A 22,599-nucleotide genomic window follows, 5' to 3' on the forward strand; every position below is an offset into this window, starting at 1 on the left:
TGGCTGGCAACCAGTTCAGGGTGTACACCGCCTACTGCCGGAAGCGATTTGGGATAGGTTCCAGCACCCCCGCCACTCTTGTGGCGGTTAAGAAGATGGATGGATGGATGGATGGATGGATGGACATAATACTAACTAGAATGTAGTATAGAACTGCACTCCCGACAAAAATAATTTTTTTTTGTTAGTTAGCAGTTTAAAGTTGTGGTCTGAAGTGTGAGGAGAGTGAAAAACAGATATGGAAAAAGTACTGACGTACTGAAGTACTGACGTTCACTACTTGAGTAAAAGTACAATTACTTGTGTCAACAATAACTTGGGTAAAGGTACTCACTCAAATAATTAAAGTACTTGTAAAAAAAAAGAAAAAAAAAAGTATTTTTACCAGACGTTTCCTCCTACGTCAATTAGCTAATTGAGCAAAAATGGGTTTAGCTATTCTTCTCCGGGTACTCCGGTCTCCTCCCACATTCCAAAGACATGCATGGCAGGTTAACTCATTCACTGCCATTGACGGCAAAAGACGTCAAATGATGTAGTTTTTTTCTGGGCTGGCAGTGAATGTGTTAATTGGGCGCTCCGAATTGTCCCTAGGTGTGCTTGTGGGTGTGGATGGTTGTTCGTCTCTGTGTGCCCTGCTGCGATTGGCTGGCAACCAGTCCAGGGTGTCCCCCGCCTACTGCCCATAGCCAGCTGAGATAGGCTCCAGCACCCCCCGCGACCCTTGTGAGGAATAAGCGGCCAAGAAAATGGATGGATGGATGGATGGATGGATGGATGGATGGATGGATGGGTTTAGCTATACATCGGCTAATTGACTCTCTGAACTTGCTATCATGTCTGTTGTGGTGGCGCACATTGCCCTCATATTTACGGGTTGGTCTAATCTAGTCAATTGCACGTGTGATCGACTGTCGTGGAGCCAATCACAAGCTGGGATGTAGGGCACCGCATGTAACGCTTCATATAATTGGCCGAGCCAGGATATATTTACGGCTGCTTTTTCTTCCAGGTCTAGTATTTTAATTGTTTTCATGCATTTGAAAACAAAACTAATGACCTTGTTTTGAAAATATCAAGTAAAAAGTACAGATACTCATGTTAAAATGTAAAAAGAATGAAAGTAAAAAGTCAAAAAAAAAAAAAAAAAAAAGGAAAAATTAAAAAGTAATCCCACTTATAAAATGTTTCTGTCCTTCTAGTAACAGCTCATTCAAATAAGCTCATTCAAATAATCACAAGCTTGATTGCCAAAGACTTTTGCACAGTAATGTACATTTCACATCATTTTCACCGCTTTGCTTTCCTGTCTTAATTCGTTTCATTTTATTGATCACGCAGTCAATGTCACCTGTTTTGCAGCTGTTTTTCCGCTATATGTTGATTTATTACCAGGAAGAGAGGAAGCTAGATAACTGCTATAATTTATTATGCTGCATTGCAGACTGCTGGGAAAAACTGATGACCTCAACAAGTGGATACTGATATTTAATCTTAATACATACAGATAAACAGATAAATATACTTTAAAATGCTAATGCTAATATATCTTAATTACAGCCAAACAGCATTTTCAACTCCTACTCAATGGTCACAAACTGCATTCTTGCAGTTTTGTGATCAGGTAATCATGACTTTCGGTCTGTTTTTACTGTAAACTAACAGTAACATAGGGAAAAGTAATTCTATCCCCATTATATTTGTAATCACAACATGACCTTCACAATGACTTTCACATTTTTTTTCGACCGATTGCAACTCGCAACAGGCACTTGTCACTGTGATCATAGCGCAGCCGTTTGGAGTGTTGAGAGTTAGTGTAGCATGTAGGTCACAAGGTGGTTGAGGTCGCAAGTTGTCTCAGATGTCTGCTGCACTCTCAGCAGTGCTCAAGCATGAAGTGAATGAAACGCTGACACTCGGTGTCCTCATGCTCTCTTTCTGCTGTGCATGACCGCGTGCTCGTGACGGGGTTGTATACCTCCGATTTCACCATCTGCTCCATGTACCACTTTTACAGCCTGTTTACTTTGCTTCCGTCAACTTAAGTTCACCGCAGATCATCACTTTCATGCAGATTGCAACAAGTTGAGTTTTGGTCCAAGCGTAGTTCTAGTCTTATTATGAACAAAGCAAAACAAAAATCCTGCTGAAGTACTTTAATATAGCAGAACTGCTTCTCCATATTTATCTCAGATGTGGGAGTGACCTGAGTCCACAGTCATTTCAGTCTTTAATGTAATGTAACTAATTTGAGAGTGACAACATGGGAAACTTGTGTGCCTATAAGCTTAAACCAGTGGTTCTTAACCTGGGTTTGATCAAACCGCAGAGGTTCGGTGAGTCAATCTCAGGGGTTCGGTGGAGGTCAAGATACACACCCAACTTAAATGATTCACGATTACACCATGCTTGACTATTATTAACTGCAGTTTGAAATGTTTGTAAATCAAATCAGTTGGGGAAATTAGAATTGATAACCAGCCCTAGTGAACACACTACTGTTATGGGGCGTGTGTGCGTGTGCATTATGGATCCCAGAGGCAGACAGTATGTAACAAATAAAACTAGATTTTAATTTAACAAAAGGCGCATGGAACAAATCCAAGGAAGCAACAAAATACAAATTAGCAAACAAGGAAACAATATAACATAAATACTAAGCAACCGAGGGCACGCGAGGGAACAAAGTCACCGCGGACAAAATAGCACAAAGTATCCATCCATCCATCCATTTTCTTGACCGCTTATTCCTCACAAGGGTCGCGGGGATAGCACAAAGTAACAAAGCAAAAGTACTAAGCACAAAAAATAACTATAGAAGTCAAAGTACAACTAAGGGCGCGCGAGTGGACAAAGCTGCTGCAGGCAGGAGAACTACTAGAATCGGAAGAAGTTAAGCAAAACGAGAAAACGCGCGGCGAGACGAAGGAACGATAGTCGAGTTGGCAGCAAGCAAGGTAGCAGTGCGTAATAGCCCGACGTTTCCTGTCCGCAGACACCAGGTTTTTAACCCCTGCTGATTACAAGTGACAGCAGGTGTGCCCTAGTAGACACTGCCCCTCCGTCACCATGGCAACTACAAACAGAGAAACAAACTCAACAGCGGTACAAGACTTCCAAAACATAACAACTACATTGCTTGGTGAGCTCGATAGTCAAGTTTTGACTGTTGTGATGGTAAAAAGTGTGATTTATTATTATTATTATTATTATTATTATTATTATTATTATTATTATTATTATTATTGTAATCCCTTTGATACAATGTCGAGCATAAAAACAAAGTGGTCGGACGAATATGTGCAACATGAATTCACATGTATGGTATCCCACAGGGTTGAATTCTGGGGCCTCTGCTGTTTTCATTTGATCTGCTGCCTCTGGGTTCTATCCTAAGCAAACAGTTGTAGTTGTTTTAAAGCGCTTTATAAATATAGAGTTGAGTGATGAATTGCATGATTTGCAATGCCAAGTTGAGCAATTCTAGTCCAGCACATCTAGCAAAACTAAAGGAACATTTCTTGAAGATACTTAGAGATGAGGAATACAAGAACACAACACTTTCTGAATTGAAGGTGAAGAGAGACAGATTTGATGAAAAGACTACTCTCTCTGTTCATTTTTCTTCACCAGTATACCTAATATGTACGTCTTGAATTTGTAAGGGGAAAAAACATTCATACTTTATTCTTCAATAAAGAAGGGTTCGTGAATGCCTCTCCAACAAGGTTAAGAACCTAGGGCTGGATATCGATTCTAATTTCCTCAACCAATTCCGATTTCAATGCACGAGAGTTCAGTTCGATTTGATTTTAAAAAAAATTTGATTCGATTCACCTCACTTCAATCCGATATCGATTAATTTTGGAACATCAATGTCAAATATTAAATTCCAAATAAAATTTTGCAGAGACAGTAACTGGTTAAATTATTTAGTTTATTCATGAAAATAACACGTGTTCTCATCTCGTAAGTGTTACACAAACATTCACGTCAGCAAGGTTGAGATGAAAATATTTTCAAAATTCTAATTCAATAATTGTACATTCTAAATCGATTTAAGGTGCAATAAGTCAGGCTTTTCATAAATGTAAGAAAATATGGTTAAATTGTATGAACAATAAATTTCAAGAAAACAGTAAAATACAAAACAAAATTGCCTTTAAAATTCAAATTTCTGAAGAATTTAGGAAAAAAGGAGTTATTAAAATATTCGATTCATGGTTTGATGAACTGATATTGGGCTCAAAAGGGAAAATTGATTCAAAATCCAAATACGTTTTTTTTTTTTTTTTTTTTTAACCCAGCCCTGTAAGAACCACTGGCTTAAATGTTTCTAGCATTTTGATCAGAATATCTTGAGAGTGTGTGTTGGCGTGTATGTATGTAAACGAGATTGCCTGCATGCATGCTCTCCAGCCTGACAACAATATTAACTAACCTGCCTGTTATCTTTGAGCGGGTCGAATGCATGTAGAAGTGCAATGGTGTGCCCGGATGAGAGGGACACGTTGCGAGCAGGGTGGTGACGGCATGTTGGATGGACAAATCAGCTCCATTTGGGGGGGCTGCAACTGCTGTCGTTTCCCTACAGGTGGCAGCCAGCAGAGCAGCATCAGTCTCAAGTGGGCCTCAGTCGAACCTTGTTGGTCCATATGTGTCTGCTGCTGCTACTACTGCCCCCCTCCCTTCAGCACTTGACTCCCCGATCGTGGGAAAAATCCTTGCTCTTATTTCCTCAGCATTTTGCATTTGTATTCCTCTCTGATTGCCATGGCTCGTTCCTGTACTTGCTTCCTACTCCTTTCCCGTTTCCTCTCCCCCTCCCCGATTTGCCCAGCTCCTGGGCAAAGGGGCACTCTCCCCCTCCCAGGCTCCCGGTGCGGCGGTTGCGAGGTGGGGGGGGCCGGGTGTCAGTGTGCTTCTCTGTGTGTCGCTCCAGGTTATGGGCTGGCGCAGGATGAGCTTCTGTCGCCGGCCTCCATGCAGTACAGCCTGCCCTCGCCTCTGGGCGCCGAGGCCTACTGGCAGGAGGTCTCCAGCCTGGACTGCGCGCCCATCGCCACCACGGAGGAGGACACCCTCATGGAGATGTCCGACGTGCAGGTGTGGCCCTCCGGCAACTCCCCCTCCCTGGTGCCCGTGGAGGATTCCTCGCTGGAGTGCAGTCACGCTGACGACTCCGAGGGCCTGCTTGGGTTGCCCTACGGGAGTCTGGGTCGGCCGGCCAGTCGGGCCAGCGCCGCCAGCGGAGCGGGCGTCGTGCTGAGCGGCTCGATAGAACTGCCCGAAGACGATTCGGAGATGGGCGTCGACTCGCTTAGCACCGCCACGCCGGCATCGCTCGGCGGCACCATCGCCGGTATCAATCTTAACGGACTGAACAATGGTCAGGGGTCAGAGGCGAGTTCGGAGTTGTCGGCCGTCACTAGCACGACTGGTGGCAACGGAGGAGGAGGAGGAGGAGGAGGAGGGACTCCGGGCTCAGAGGAAGGCCTTTCTCTCGTTGCAGGACAGCAAAGGGTGTATGCCCGACTCAGTGAATCGCCCGGGCTCACCTGTGTTGCGGATCGGAATGGTGACAGGTGAGTTTGACCCCGTCCTCGTCCATACATCACGCCAGCAAAAGTAAATACAAGTCAACTATGGTGCACTTCACATGGGTCTGAACACCAGCCCGAACAACACCATAAGAACATACGAGTCGACTAATTTCAAAATCTTTCATTTTTAATCCACCCGTTTTCTATAGCATTTGTCCTCATTAGGGTCACGGGTGAGATGGAGCCAAACCCAGCTGATTCTGGACGAGAGGAAACATACTCCCCAGAATGGGCGCCAATCAATCGTAGGGCATGTGAAGTCGGTGACTAAAATGAAAATCATTTCCTACAAATATCACTTACAGTTAGCTCAGTGAGTCTCAATTTTTGTTACACACACACCCTCTCCCAAAAAATTAAGAAAATATTTTGCTATAAATAATATAATTCCTCTCTAAAATTTTTGGAAATACTTCTACAATGAAGGGCGGCACAGTGAATGACTGGTTAGCATGTCCGCCTCACAGTTCTGAGGACTCGGGTTCGAGTCCAGGCTCCAACCTTCCTGGGTGGAGTTTGCATGTTCTTCCCGTGCCCGCGTGGGTCTTCTCCGGGTACTCCGGTCTCCTCCCACATTTCAAAGACATGCATGGCAGGTTAATTGGGCGCTCCCAATTGTCTCTAGGTGTGCTTGTGAGTTTGGATGGTTGTTCCTCTCTGTGTGCCCTGCGATTGGCTGGCAACCAGTGCAGTGTGTACCCTGCATACTGCCCAGAGCCAGCTGAGATAGGCGCCAGCACCCCCCGCGACCCTTGTGAGGAATAAGCGGTCAAGAAAATGGATGGATGGACCTTTTCTGAAAAAACAGAAACAAATTTTTATCACAATTTAACTAAATTTTATTAAGTTATAGCTAATTCATCTTTTTAACCCCGCGACCCTTGTGAGGAATAAGCGGTCAAGAAATTGGATGGATGGATGGATGGATGGATGGATGGATGGATGGATGGATGGATGGATGGATGGATGGATGGATGGATGGATGGATGGATGGATGGATGGATGGACTTCTACAGTGAGAGCACCACTGCCACCTACTGTAGTGGATGGGCAATTACATGAAAGAAAGAAAGAAAGAAAGAAAGAAAGAAAGAAAGAAAGAAAGAAAGAAAGAAAGAAAGAAAGAAGGGAAAAATGCAAAAAAAAACAAAAAAAAAACATGTTGTCTGGGGTCACACAAGGCATTGTACTGCCCCCACCCCCAGACATGAGAAGGACTATGATTAGCTACACTCCATATTTCAACAAATAGGCCTACAGTATTACTAAAGGAACAAACAACTAAGAAAGAAATTAGGTTCTGTATGAATGAGAATAACCAGCGAGCAGTAACTACACCGTGCAGTGTCATTATGCTATGAAAAATAAATTTTTGGATATATATATATTTTTTGGATATAATATTCTGGCAATTAAGTTTCACTTCATTTTCGGGTGTTGTAAGCATGACTGCTGCATTTGGTGTTGTGCTGCTCATTCAACAGGGGCTTTATTTCATTAAAATTCAGCAGCAAACAATTTGTTGCAGCACTGGTAGCGGGATAAAATGTTCGATCTTCTCTGCTAGCTGCCTTGTACTAACTAGCTAGTTTGCACGTGAATTCAAAACAAAAGTGGCTTGCAGTTTATTATTATTTAATGTGACACATATTTATTATTGTGGTATATATTATGAAATAATGTCTTCTATCGCTAATTATTAAGTGATCGCTGCGCACGTGAGCCAAAACTATGGATTGGCCATGGAGGTCTGCACAGGACATGATCGCCAGTTCGCTTCCTGTTGTTTTTTAATTGTATTTATTTATTTATTTATTTATTTATTTAATTATTTATTGACAGACACGTTTTTTATGCTGCCAAAACCTCTGCGCTAGCGCCTATTTTGGAATGCGTGACATCAACATCCGGATCTCTATTCAATGATTTCCTGCTGTGGATTGAAAAAAATGTCATAGAAAAAAAAACTGTCGCCTCAGAATTGTAATTTGGTGTGCATGATCCTTGAGTACGTGGTCTTTCTTTCCAGGTCATCTAATGGTGGAAATGGAAGTGGAGGCAGCCCGTTCATTTCCTATCTGCAGGAACAGACAGGCCCAGGGTGGATCCCAGTCGCAGACCCACAGGCCTGGGTGGCCAACCAGCCAAAATCTCGGCAGGTCATTGACACCATGATATCGTCATGCTGCAACTCCATGGACGGAGACCAGTCCCATTTGTCCCAGGAGGCTTTGCTTCAGCCTGTGAGGGACATGGGCCACTCGGAAATGATACGAGGGCACTTCCGGGGTACCCAGCCCTTTGAGAAGGGGTTGGGCTTCCCACACCGGGCCCCTGAGCTGAGGCCCTGGGATGACGTGCGCTTCAAAGGACAGGTGAGCAAACACTGAGCGTTGGCACTGACAAACAGTAATGGAGGGTAATCTGCACCTGAATTGAACTCATTCAAACCCAAAAACGTATAAATACGATTTTTAATACTTTGTCCTTCACTCCCCAAAACATACTGTATTTATGTGTTTATTGGGGGTTAACCCATGCAGCTTCTAACCTGAAGAGGTCGCTTAAACCAATTGTAGTTATTACAACAAAAAAAAAATGGCCAACAGGTGGCAGCAGAGTATAAGAGATCAGGCAGAGTCATGTTGCAACAAGCTCTTTTCCCCAGTGTTTTCAACAGGTTTGTGAATAATGATGAAACTTACTATATTGTAATGCTAATTGCTTCAAAACGGAAACCGATACGGAAACTTTTTTTTTATTTTTTATTTTTTTGCTAATGAAAGAATATACCAATAGAACACAATATGCTGTGGTCTTCACTGGGAGCGAATGAGGTTGCTTCAGTGAAAATGGCTGGGAGTGAATGAGTTCTAGGTGCATCAGAAAGTCTTCTGCAAACTTTTCATTTTTGCAATTCTAAAGTAAACATAAAAACAGTTATGAAAACATAACATTTCAAATTGCGAGTCTTTTGCATTTATAATAATAACATAACATTTCAAATTGTCCGCGACCCTTGTGAGGAACAAGCGGTTCAGAAAATGGATGGATGGATGGATTTCAAATTGTGAGTGTTTTGCAGTTACAATACTAAACATCTAAAAAAAAAATGTAAACCTTTTGACAGTCAAAACTGAACCTGATCCTTGTGATTTTTACAAGGAAAGGCTTCTACAGCCGTTGTACTGGATCTCATTAAACTGCAAGCATAAGCCATGACATATCTCATTCGGGTAAAAGTATCTCTCCTTACACACAAACATTTAAGTTAGCAAGATGCTGTAAAGTTTGACTAATAGTTGGTATGTTTTCTCTGTATACCGTCTTAATTTAGTCTTCCTAAGAAGCATCAGATTCCTCACACTATCTCAAAAATACACATAAAAGCAAACACACATCGTCTGAGGCCGAAGAAGGGCACAAAACCGCATGTGGGGCCAAATATAGCAAGAATTCTCACTGTCCTACTCATGTTACAAACGCCCCGCCCAGCTCCTTCCCACGTGTTGACTTTCATGACATCACACTGTAAAGGACAACCTCAACAGTGGACGTTTGCTTCCGGCGCGTCAGTGCCGTTTTATCAGGTGGTGACAAAGCTTTGTTTCACTTCAAAGTCATGGAGATGATATTTTATTGCGCATAATGATAATGTTTTACTGCGCTTTTACTGTACGTGTTAATCCGTACGAGGCCCAGTATGTGCTAAAAGTAATGACTACATCAAGAATGGCTGCCCAGTGTCACTGAACTATCTCGAGGTATTTAAAGCCCACAGATCACATGGTCAAAGTGACAGAGAGGTGGGGGTAGAATACCCCCCCCCCCCCCCCCCACCACCACCACCACCACCTTTTCCTTAGTCCCCAAAGTCATTGACAGGGTGGTCCTGATCCACCAGTGGGAAGGAATAGTGTCCTGAGGGAAAGGGCCCACTGCCCCGCTTTATGGAAGGATTGCAACGAAAGAGCAAAAGTGTGACGCCGAAGGCAGGCTAAGATCTACAGCTGTTGCCGGCTTGAGTTTTTCGGGAGGAAGGAGTCGCTAAAGGCTTGGCGAGCGCTCCGCGGCGTGCATGTCAAGGGTCCGCGCGGATCTGCGGTCGATCCAAGCGGGGCAATGTGGGCCCTGGTGACGGAGCTCCTCTTCAGCTTGGTGCTGTTGGCCTTTCTGGTCATCAGCTGTCAGAACGTGCTGCATATAGCCAGCGGCTCCGTGCGCTCGCTGCTCACCTGCATCCACAATCGGCTGGACCGCGAGCTCGGCGAGGTGGAGGGCGTGGCTGACGAAGAGGAGAATGTTACCACCAGGGTGGTCCGTAGGAGGGTCATCCTCAAGGTACTTCGGGAAGGGAGGACGGCAACATTGGTTGCATGTTTGGCTTTGAGTTCAAAGTTCAAATTTTAAGATCATATTTTGGACCACGTGTAGCCTCCTCTTCGTTTTTTAGGAAGCAGTGACATTTTTTATCTTGTTGATGTGTCAATTGAAAGACAATTAATGGTTTAATTGGAGCTAACTTACAGTACTTTCTTTAAGTAGATTGTTTTATAGCACCACTGTTACATCTGATTGCACATAATGTGGTTGCTTGACTGATAACTCATGGGACTTTTTTTTAGTTATGAATTCCACTAAAAATAATGCTGTGTAATTAGTAGCAAATGGACATATATTGATGATGAATAGGAAATTTGAAAACTGCTGTGAAGTGATGAGGAAAAGAATGCTTGTGTAGTGATTATCTGTGTTTCTTTGTTTTGTGCATTTTTGTGAGAAGGATACGTGTCCTTATCTCTCTACAGGGTAGAGATGGACTGATTATTTATTAGTGATTATTAGTAGTGAAGGAGGCAGATATTTGGAGACGATTATTCATTTTCAGTAAAAGGGAAACAAATATTGGTGTAAAATTAAAAAATAAATAAATAAATTCCAGTTCTTAACTTGAACTTATTGAACAACTTTTCAGATTTTCAAAAGTTTTTTTTTTTTTTTTTTTTTTTATTAGACAATTGTCATATTTGTTTTAAAGTCTGGGCAAAGAGTTTCCTGTGTCATCAGTGCATCTGTAAAAATTTTAATGAAAAATAAATACTGTAGCTCTGTATTTTCTCCAGTAAATAAAGTGCTCCAAAATTTCAAAATATCTGAACTGTTACATTTTTACTTATCTTTGTTATCATTTCAAACAGAAAAGGTGCAGAGCGTTCCCAGGTTAGCAGCATCTATTATAAAGTGAATTGAAAATTTAGCTCCCTAAGGTTAACACAGTTTTAAATAGATCTTTTATCGGCTGTCAAATATTAAAAGACCAATACCGATATTCGATATACCGATAATTGGCCCGATAATCGGTCTATCCCTAATATATGGGTACCCCCCTTTGTTACTCTCTGCACACCCTCGGGCCACCCCCACATGTCGGGAACAATTTTGATAGCTGTGCCTTTTCTGCCATTTTCGCACAGATGCAGTATTTTTAAATCCCTTGTCAGAATTTATTTGTATTGTTTTTAGTGAAGACAGTCAATTAAAAACATTATTTTCATACCAATGCAAGCACACAAGGTGGCCGTATCATAGTAAACAAAAGCAAAGCAATTTTTACTTCGACTTGTAGACTCATGCTTGTATTCTACGTGTGTTGAGTAAGATTCTGGATATGTGTGCATTTTATTTCATGACAAACATGAGAGTGGATGTTGTGAGAAATAATGACAGTTTCCTGAATGTTTTCCTTTATCAAATTGATCACAGGGGGATGAGGCTGAAGATCTTCCCGGGGAACAGGTCAGTGAGGAGCAGTTTACGGACGAGCACGGCAACATCATCACTAAAAAGGTCAGACACCTGTCCTTGTTCAGTTATTATGTAGAAGCATTTTATTATTCAAAATAAATAAGTCATGACAAAGGAGTACTGTTACGTGCGGGGTATGGGTGGACCCAAAAGCGGAGGAAACAGGCAGGAAGACAGACTGGAAAGATGATGTAAGGAACTTTAACTATGAAGGGGAAGGACTGGACGAGACGGAAAGGGAGTAGACTGGGCTTGACGTGGAAACAGATCATGGCAGAGACTTGGCGTGGCGCGATGCAGAGACTTGGCGTGGCGCGGAAGACTTGGCGTGGCGCGGAAGACTTGGCGTGGCGCGGAAGACTTGGCGTGGCGCGGAAGACTTGGCGTGGCGCGGAAGACTTGGCGTGGAAGACTTGGTAGACTTGGCAATAACAGACTTGGCGTGGAAGACTTGGTAGACTTGGCAATAACAGACTTGGCGTGGAAGACTTGGTAGACTTGGCAATAACAGACTTGGCGTGGAAGACTTGGTAGACTTGGCAATAACAGACTTGGCGTGGAAGACTTGGTAGACTTTGGCGATAACAGACTTGGTAGACTTTGGCGATAACAGACTTGGTAGACTTTGGCGATAACAGACTTGGTAGACTTTGGCGATAACAGACTTGGTAGACTTTGGCGATAACAGACTTGGTAGACTTTGGCGATAACAGACTTGGTAGACTTTGGCGATAACAGACTTGGTAGACTTTGGCGATAACAGACTTGGTAGACTTTGGCGATAACAGACTTGGTAGACTTTGGCGATAACAGACTTGGTAGACTTGGCGATAACAGACTTGGTAGACTTTGGCGATAACAGACTTGGTAGACTTTGGCGATAACAGACTTGGTAGACTTTGGCGATAACAGACTTGGTAGACTTTGGCGATAACAGACTTGGTAGACTTTGGCGATAACAGACTTGGTAGACTTTGGCGATAACAGACTTGGTAGACTTGGCGATAACAGACTTGGTAGACTTTGGCGTTAACAGACTTGGTAGACTTGGCGATAACAGACTTGGCGTGGAAGACTTGGTAGACTTTGGCGTGGAAGACTTGGTAGACTTGGCAATAACAGACTTGGTAGACTTTGGCGTGGAAGACTTGGTAGACTTGGCAATAACAGACTTGGTAGACTTTGGCGTGGAAGACTTGGTAGACTTGGCAATAACAGACTTGGTAGACTTTGGCGTGGAAGACTTGGTAGACTTGGCAATAACAGACTTGGTAGACTTTGGCGTGGAAGACTTTGTAGACTTGGCAATAACAGACTTGGTAGACTTTGGCGATAACAGACTTGGTAGACTTTGGCGATAACAGACTTGGTAGACTTTGGCGATAACAGACTTGGTAGACTTTGGCGATAACAGACTTGGTAGACTTGGCGATAACAGACTTGGTAGACTTTGGCGTTAACAGACTTGGTAGACTTGGCGATAACAGACTTGGTAGACTTGGCAATAACAGACTTGGCGTGGAAGACTTGGTAGACTTTGGCGTGGAAGACTTGGTAGACTTGGCAATAACAGACTTGGTAGACTTTGGCGTGGAAGACTTGGTAGACTTGGCAATAACAGACTTGGTAGACTTTGGCGTGGAAGACTTTGTAGACTTGGCAATAACAGACTTGGTAGACTTTGGCGATAACAGACTTGGTAGACTTTGGCGATAACAGACTTGGTAGACTTTGGCGATAACAGACTTGGTAGACTTTGGCGATAACAGACTTGGTAGACTTTGGCGATAACAGACTTGGTAGACTTGGCGATAACAGACTTGGTAGACTTTGGCGTTAACAGACTTGGTAGACTTGGCGATAACAGACTTGGTAGACTTGGCAATAACAGACTTGGCGTGGAAGACTTGGTAGACTTTGGCGTGGAAGACTTGGTAGACTTTGGCGATAACAGACTTGGTAGACTTTGGCGATAACAGACTTGGTAGACTTTGGCGATAACAGACTTGGTAGACTTTGGCGATAACAGACTTGGTAGACTTTGGCGATAACAGACTTGGTAGACTTTGGCGATAACAGACTTGGTAGACTTGGCGATAACAGACTTGGTAGACTTTGGCGTTAACAGACTTGGTAGACTTGGCGATAACAGACTTGGTAGACTTGGCAATAACAGACTTGGCGTGGAAGACTTTGTAGACTTGGCAATAACAGACTTGGTAGACTTTGGCGATAACAGACTTGGTAGACTTTGGCGATAACAGACTTGGTAGACTTTGGCGATAACAGACTTGGTAGACTTTGGCGATAACAGACTTGGTAGACTTTGGCGATAACAGACTTGGTAGACTTTGGCGATAACAGACTTGGTAGACTTTGGCGTTAACAGACTTGGTAGACTTTGGCGTTAACAGACTTGGTAGACTTGGCAATAAAGACACCACTGTGACTAAACATGCAGGCCTTCAAACAGCAAACATCAAACAATGCTCCCACACCCGTGTGAGACAAACACCACTCCCTTATACAAACACTAATGACAATAACAGGACACACCTGGGAGACACAGCAGGGAGGGGGAACCAATCAGCAATACACACCAGGAAGGGAAGACACAAGCAGGTGGACAAGGTTAACCATAACGAGACTGGGGAAGAAGACAGGAACACCAGACAACCAACACTCACCAAAATAAAACAAAAACCCAAACAAACTGAAACGTGACAAGTACAGCACTGTGATTTCTCCCTGCCAGTCAGAATAAAAACTAAGAAAATATTTTTTATTATTTTTATTATCATCATGGTTTATTTTTTAATTTGCAAGTATATTGATGACTGCTTCGTTAGGGATTAATGACATTTATCGAAATGGGGCATCTTAGCTATTATGAAAAAGAAATTGTGAAAAATGTGTGCGGCCCACCCCCAACTCCACCCCTGCGTGTGTCAGGTTGTGCGAAAGGTCGTGCGCCGAGGAAAGGGCGAGGACGGCGTTCAGGACGTGAGCGTGGACGGCTCTCTGCAGGACGCCAACGAGCTGGAGGTGGACGCCGAGCAGTTCATGAGCTACGCCATCCTGGGCCGGGAAAGCAGCAAGGTGGGCTTCTGATCTGCAGCCACTTCTGTCATCAACCCCTCCCTCCCCTCCCCTTTAGCCCAGATGGACTGAATCGAATCAGATGATGCAGTCATCTGATGTGGCGCTTTGATTGACATCATGTATCTTGGTGAGGCTTGAGTGGGTTCTTGAATTGAATCGGGTCTTATCAAGATCAGCAAAAAAGCTTAACATGCATGAGCTTCACTATGATGATGATGATGATGATTGTAAAAGCAGTAGAGAAGAAGCGTGTCATGGACAAGTGTGGAACCTCCAAAGTTGAACTCGATCCATTCTGTAATGCTGGTTGAATTACATCTTGAGTTTTTTTTCCCCCCAAATCATCCAGTCATCCATTTTGTAGAGCGTTTGTCCTCAGGTGGAGCCTATGCTAACTTTTGAACAAGAAGACAAACCCAAAAAATTGTCTTTACAAATAATATGTTCTATTCAGCTGCAATAGTCTAAACAGAATACCATGATTAATATCTGCTTTGGCCTTCATGGGGAAAAAAATAAATAAATAAATAAAAATTCTCGACATTATCTTCTATGCAGCCCCACTAGTCTAAGTATTCTGGTTAATATTGCGTTAATATGAGTTGTGCAGCAAAATGCACCCGTATTTATCCATTTCAGGGGGCGGCCATTTTGTCATTTGCTGTCCACTGAAGATGACATCACAGTTGCTCAGGGCTCAGGCAACAACCAATCACAGCTCATCTGAAGCTAAGCTGTGATTGGTTGCTTAACTGTGATGTCATTTTCACTCGAAAACAAGTGGCAAAATGGCTGCCTTCTGATACTGATAAAAACGGGTGGATTTTGCTGCTCACATTCCACAAATGTAATATAAATCAGAATGTCATGTTTAGACTAGTGAGGTCACATATAACATATTATTGTCAAGAAATGTTTAAGGTTAACTTGCCCTTTAAGCAGCAAAATTCACCCGTTTTTATCCATCTCAGGTGGCGGCCATTTTGCCACTTACTGTTGACTGAAGATGTTGTTGTTCAACATCAAATGTTCAGTTAACAACCAATCGCAGCTCACTTGTTTTCTGAACCTGAGTCATCATTGGTTGCTACCCACCACTCGTGCTTCTAGTTTTTCAATCAGAAAATGTCATGTTAAGTTCATCCTCTCACCACACCTGTTGACATTAGGCAGTGTCGTTTTCGTCTGACATCTGAGGCATATTTCTCCTGAACTCCATAGAGTCGCACATTTTAAGCCAGCGTTCACCTTCGGAGGTTCCGCTGTGATCTGCATGTAAGTGCAACAGACGTGCTCAGCTGCTGTCATTACTCCAGCTTTAATGCTCACAAGTCACCCTCTTCAAGTTTCCAGCTATTGTAACAATCACTAAAACTGCACCTACCTCACATGTTTGTCCTGTATGTTGACAAACGTGACATCATTAAAGTCTGTGGTACTTCAAGTGAGACTGTGTGCTCTGTCACTCCACCCTTCATCTCTCCAGTCCACACATGGTTCTTATCTCCAGCTGCCAGCCATCACTTCTGTCCTTGCTTGCCTGTTTATATATTTATATCTGTGTATATCATTTCTTTGTTCTCCCCCTTTCTTCACCTCTGACTGTTTCTTATTCTGTCCATCCTCCTTCTTCTTCTTCTTTTTTTTTTTACCTCCCTGGTTTCCCTCAACTTTTGGCCTCACTAATATCCCCTCCCACCTTTGGTTCCGCCCCTGTCATCCCATCTCTTCCTCCGACTGTAGCCCGATACTGTGGATACTGTGAAGAAAGGTGCTCAGATAGTGAAATGTGCCAGCCTGCGGAGAGTTAAGCAGTGAGGCAGGCTGAGCGCTGCTTTCCCGCAGGTACGGGACTCACCCACAGTGCGCCTCGTTATGACGTGTGCTGGGCGAGACCATTTAATCCATGCTCATCTGTGGATTAAATGCCACTGAATGTACCTTTAACTTCACCACTAATGCTACTGCAATGTGAGGAAGGATGAAGGATGAGTAGTGTAACCTAAAATATGATTTTTGATAAAGGACATTTTATTAGGTACACCTGCACAAGTTAATGCAATCCAATATGAGTAGTATATAACATTAAAATCAATAATCAATATCGCAAATATTGCATTTATAAGAAGCATTTATATGATGTTGGGTTTGATTATTGTGCATGTGTACGTAAAGGGGAAGTCAACCCTAATATTGTCTTTACAATATGCTGTATAATTAATATGATCCATGTTGCATTTGTGGAATATGACTTAAGCAGCAAAATCCACCCGTCTTTCTCCATCTCAGGAGGCGGCCATTTTATTTTTTTTTGAGGAGGTTTTTTTTTTTTTAAGTTACCACTCATATAGGTCTCCCAGGCGGAGGAGTGAACCCGCACCAACCGGCACCAAAGGCAAGTGACGGTTCCACTCCACCACCTGGAGCCCAGGAGGCGGCCATTTTGCCACTTGCTGTCAACTGAAAATGACATCACATTTGCTTCGTTAGGGGGCAATCGCGGCTCACCTGTTTTCTGAAGCTGAGCTGTGATTGGTTGTAAAGAAAAGTTTGGGATTGACTTCTCCTTTAATGGAGTGTCCTGTGAATGGAGATGGGGGGGGATATTTTTGCATTCAGAGAAGCTATTATGAAAAAAATGTTATGTTTGTCTAATGTTCATTGTGGGGAAAATGTGTTTTTTTGTTTGTTCTTGTTTATTAAATCTCTCTTCACATTTAAAACCTGCTAAATGAGTCCTGAAAACTTTAAAGGTTGCCTAACACATTTATTTATTTATTTATTTATTTATTTATTTATTTATTTATTTATATTTGTTTGTTTATTTGTTTGTTTAGCTATTTATATTACCAAGGCTACATTTTATTTATTTATTTATTTATTTATTTATTTACTCATTCATTTATTTTTACCAAGGCACTTATTACCAAATAATTATTGATCAATTTATTAATTGGGATTCAACAAAACATGCATATAAACAAAGCAGGAAACAAGTGAACAAACCCACATCCACTGGATGACAAAGTTCCTCTCCATGCTTTGCTGTCGTTCTTCCAAAAGCTACAAATATTTCTTTGACAGCAACACCGAGTCGCTCATCATTTCTACTTTACATGTTTTCACACAATAATCACAACTCTTTACACTCACACTTGATCTATGTTGATCCTAAACACGTTTCTATGTTAGCAGCTAGCAAGCTAAGCTAAGTGCACTTGAAAGGCTTCAACGTGCACCAGGCCAGTCACACATAATCAATCCATATCAGCATTCATATCAAGTCTGCCCCTTGTAAATCCAATATGTTATTTTCTAGTTGATCGATTGATTACCTTTTAAAACAATTTTAGATTAACATTTTATCGTCCGACAGTCTGACTTGTCAAGCACAGATCAATATGATGAATCGTAGAAATATAAATCGATACATCAATATAGTGGATGTAATATTACACTTACTCAACACAATTGAACCATATTTAGTAATCTTGGCAATACTTCTATCTCTCCTGGTATTTTTCTTCTTTTATGACGTCAAAATGACTGCTATGAATAAGATCATTTAAACCGAAAATCTAGTGTTAGGCTAACACTATACTGTACAAATGTGTACCATGCAGTGACAATAGCCTACAAATGTTTTCCTTTGTGCTTGTTGTGACCATTTGAGAACAACAAACTAAAAAATATTTCTGTCAAGGTCAAAGCGACCATACTTGTGCGTTCCTATTCGCATGCGTGCATGCATGTTTACATGTGAGCGTGAGGTCGTTGCCCTTTCCAACAGTGGGGCCATTGCATTCCTTAGGTTGTTGGTATTTCAAGTATGGAAATGACAGCTGGATGTTTAACAAGCTCTAGCAGCCACTTGCCAAATGTTTGTAACAGTATATCAAATGCAATGTTAGATGGAGGATAGTTAAATGTCATATAGGCACCTTTTTATTGCATAAAACGACTTGTATAGTGAACCCACACCTTGTCATAGATTTTTACATACATTATTCGTTGCTGTGAAACTAGCATTTTATTTATTTATTTACTTATTTATTTATTTATTTATTTAGTTAGTTATTTTTGTGCTATTGCTTTGGTGCCATCCAATGGTATCTTGCTGTCAAGGAACTATTGATGGGAGTTGCGCTTGTAGACTAATAGCATAACATTCACAGGCGTCTCTGTTATTTAACCTGTGCAAAAAAAAAAAAAAAAGACTATTTCTGCAATTTACTATTTCACTTACTTACAGTACTCATCTTTGTGTGTGCATGACTTCATTATTCTGCCCCCTGAGGCCAAGTCGCACACAACAGAAGGACCCGCATTTTTTATGTGTTATTATTATTATTATTATTATTATTATCATCATCATTTTTTATTTTTTATTTTTTATTTTTTATTTTTTTTTTACAAAATGTTGTATGCACCCCCACTAGTATGATTCTGATTAAAATTGAGTTTGTGGAATTTGAATTAAGCAGCAAAATCCACACGTATTTATCCATATCATGAGGCGGCCATTTTGCCACTTGCTGTCGACCAAAAATGACATCACAGTGGCTCAGGGCTCAGGTCACGACCAACAAGGCACATCTCAAATAATATCCTTATTACGGCAGGGCTGCAGTGGTTCACTGTACATGTTTGTGACGCTAAAAGCTCAGCCAACATAGCTTGCATGCCAACTAGCCATTGTTAGCATTTAATAATGTGGTGTGGGGAAAATGGTGATTGTCCTAAATGAGCATGTGTTCCTCTGTCCTTAGAGTTCTCTGCAGGAGTCAAGCCCATCCCCCAAAACCTCCTACATGGACACATGACCAGCAGCAGCTGACACAAAATGAAGAACACTCACAAACAAACAAACAAAAAAAGGCAGACAAAGGAAATGAATGGCACCAAATCACTGCTGTCGCACATAATGGAAAGATAATTGTAGTTTTTAACAATCTTTTTTTATTTAAAAAACTAAAAATTTAAAAATTCAAAAAAAAAAAAAAAAAAAAACATGAGGACAAACTACTAAACTAGAAGCATGATTTCCTATAAAACAAAACGGACAAAAAAGTAGCACCCAAAACATGCTTCCTGTTGTCTATGTCAGCATGAGCGACTGTCGCCGCATGGCCTGTCTTTAACTACAAATACTGAAAAGGGGGGCGGCGGGGAGGGGCACGGGGGCGTCTGGTGAAATTCGGCTGTGTGGATACAGGTGTGTAATGGGGAGTTACGTGTGATCCATTCGGGAAACGTGATCCAACCAGGAAACTCCAAAAAGTGGGAGCAAAAACGGCAACAGTAGAGTTCCATGTAGAGGCGACCTCTAACCTCTTTTACACTGAAAAGCAACACTACAAATTGGAAACTAACAGTCCTACAACCATCACTTAAGGAGGTGTCTTGTACATATTATGGTATGCACTACAGTAACGTGTATTGTTGCATAACATCCCACTGATGCTGCTATGATATTCCTCCCTCTTCTCCCACTTAATCTGATTTGATACTGTATTATTCAATTAGACTTCATGTGGACAGCAACATACAAATGTGACCTATTCTCATGCTCTCCATGTGCTTTCCCCCCCCCCCCCCCCCCCCCCCTAACACATAAAGGGTTCGACATTTTGAAGGAGGACGTTTGTGACCTTCCCGCAATAAGAAGTTATAGATAATCTAAAGGAGTTAGGTCGCTTGTAAGGTTTTTGTCATCATTATGAGCGAAAATGCAACTTCCGCTTCCCGTTTTGACCCAACAATGTAGCAGTACCGCCCACATCCAGGAAGACAGCCCTATATGAGGCAAAAAGTGTTTTGGCGAGGGTGGTCGATGTGTTGACTCTCGTGTGTGTGGACGTGTAGCAGAGCCGGCCAGCAATCACTGTGAAGAAAGACTGAGCCACAACTGTGAGCGTGTTTAGTTGTCGTCGTGTCTCGTCGCGCTGAGGAAGCAATAAGTGCGCTCATAAAATGACATGGAGAGGATCCCTGCGGGGTCGCAGTCGGGCTTTCAGTCTGTTAGTTGCAGCTTTACTCCATTCACAAATGATGTCAGTACATTAGAATTGCACATTTCATCACTTTGCCTCCATATTTGAAGTTATTTCAAGAGGCCGTTTATTGGATATTAGGGGGGAAATGTCCTCATGCTGATCATTGGTCAGCAAAGTGCTCACTGTTTGTTTTGTTTGTCACCGTAAAAGATAATTCCCAAGTTGATTCACTTTGGTAAATGTGCCATCTCATATCATTTGACTACCTGCAAGCCTTTTCTTTATCGGGTTGTGTTGACTACACAAAAAGTTGCAATAAACGTGGATCTATTATGTGTTTGTTTTTTAGCAGCCACAGATGAATGTAAAGTCTTGGTATTACTGTAATTGTTATGTGTTCATGTATTGACTCTATGCTATATTAGATGAAAAGTATAAAGTACACTGTATTTGCTGTTGTTCATCACCATCATTGCACACATGTTTCACTAATTTGAACTCCCAAACGTTTTTTGTTTTTTTTTCTTCTTCTTTTTTGTTGATGCATTTCAGTACACCAATGAGGTAAAGAGAACGTGTGCAATGCTGCACCCCCCCTTATGTTTTGCTCATAAGGGCTTTGTTTTTGAAGCAGGGGCTGCAAACTGATGTCAGGGTTGGGTTGGGGATCTGCTCAAAAGGCAGTTGATGGTGCAACAGAACATCTCGCTGGCTCCAATGGTTCCATGATGACAAGTATTTTCCCTCAACCTAGCCCACCCCTAATCCGCTCCCCCACGCCTTACCCTATACTGTACAGTATATTCTTTCAAAGGCTTCCACATGTTGAATGTGGAGGAGTCTTGCTATGTTTCACGCAGAGGGACACTTTATTACTGATGAAGAGACTACCGAAGTGACGACATGCACCAATACATGCAAAAATATTTCCATTGAAAAAATTAGGGAAGACGTGTACTGTATATTCCTTTTAGAATGGATGGATATTAACGCAATAGCATATTACTCAATACTAAGGAATGCAAATGCACACATGCACAGAAATTGTTTTTAACATAAAAAGGCTATATATAAATATGAATATATATGAGAATACATCTATATATATATTTACTTAGAATGCTATGCACCCTTACGTGTCAACTGGGATTCTAGTTATGTTATGGATGTACTTTTAGCATCAAACCTTCAGATGTAGCTACAAAGAGACTGTTGACTTCTGGGTAATGCCTGCACCTGAGGATTAAAAAGGGTCTCGCGGGTATTTCAACTTGTTTTGTTTGCATTTTTTTATTATTGTTATGGGGAACCGAACATGAATTTAAGTCGACATGTACAACAAAAAAAAAATCTTTCAATCCAATCAAGTCCAAGAACATCTGTTGACAACCTACTCTGTACACCAGCTCAACATTTACAGAATTAATAAAGAAATGCAATGTGTTTGTGTATGTTTTCCTTCTAATGAGACACATCGTGCACCTTGATTTTACACTAAGTAGGGCGTGGCAATAAATCAAATTAATTTAATTGATCATCATTTTAAAAAATCTAATTGTGGAAAATTTGCTAAATCGTGAAATTGAGTTTTGTCTTCTGGATTATTAAAAGCTGTTGTTCTTATGTTCAGTTCCATCCAAATGTTTTTGTGAGTTGTAATTTTGCCCAATGCTGTATGGGTGGTTTGCAAGACATGTTTTCAATAGCTACCAACTACTTAATTGTGGCATTTAAGCACAAACAATGAAAGTTGCGTTTATGTTTATGTTTAAAAAAATAAAAATAAAAAATTTAGACTCAGTATATATAATTGTTGTCTGGACATTTTGCACAGGGATTATTTTTGAATTCATGAAACCTGTAAACAAATGTTTTTTGGATTTATTAGATTAAAATCGATTAAAATCATAATCGTGCTAAATGACTGAAAAAAGAGATTTCATTTTTTGCCCATATCGCCGAGCCCTAGCTACAAGATACTGATAAAAAAAAAAAAAAATATATATATATATATATATATATATATATATATATATATATATATATATATATATATATATATGAAATAATTATAATATTAATTATTAATA

The 22,599-nt window shown here is 41.4% G+C and overlaps 1 protein-coding gene across 10 annotated transcripts in view; it reads left to right on the forward strand.

Annotated features, from left to right (window-relative positions):
- The window catches only part of ank1a (ankyrin 1, erythrocytic a), a 109,571-nt gene extending 87,619 nt beyond the window's left edge, over positions 1-21,952 (forward strand). For 7 of the 10 annotated variants that reach the window (XM_077520821.1, XM_077520823.1, XM_077520824.1 and 4 more), the window contains 6 exons: positions 4,946-5,588; positions 7,636-7,981; positions 11,370-11,453; positions 14,364-14,510; positions 16,257-16,358; positions 19,283-21,952. In XM_077520821.1, coding sequence (XP_077376947.1) covers positions 4,946-5,588; positions 7,636-7,981; positions 11,370-11,453; positions 14,364-14,510; positions 16,257-16,331 — 1,295 coding nt within the window. In that variant the 3' untranslated portion in view covers positions 16,332-16,358; positions 19,283-21,952. Of the gene's footprint in view, positions 1-4,945; positions 5,589-7,635; positions 7,982-9,462; positions 9,948-11,369; positions 11,454-14,363; positions 14,511-16,256; positions 16,359-19,282 lie in introns of those variants that run through there. The other 3 variants (XM_077520829.1, XM_077520822.1, XM_077520830.1) reach the window with 3 other exon arrangements.
- The last annotated feature ends 647 nt before the right edge of the window (positions 21,953-22,599 follow it).

Source organism: Festucalex cinctus, chromosome 5, assembly GCF_051991245.1.
Source record: "Festucalex cinctus isolate MCC-2025b chromosome 5, RoL_Fcin_1.0, whole genome shotgun sequence".
Lineage (NCBI taxonomy): Eukaryota > Metazoa > Chordata > Actinopteri > Syngnathiformes > Syngnathidae > Festucalex > Festucalex cinctus.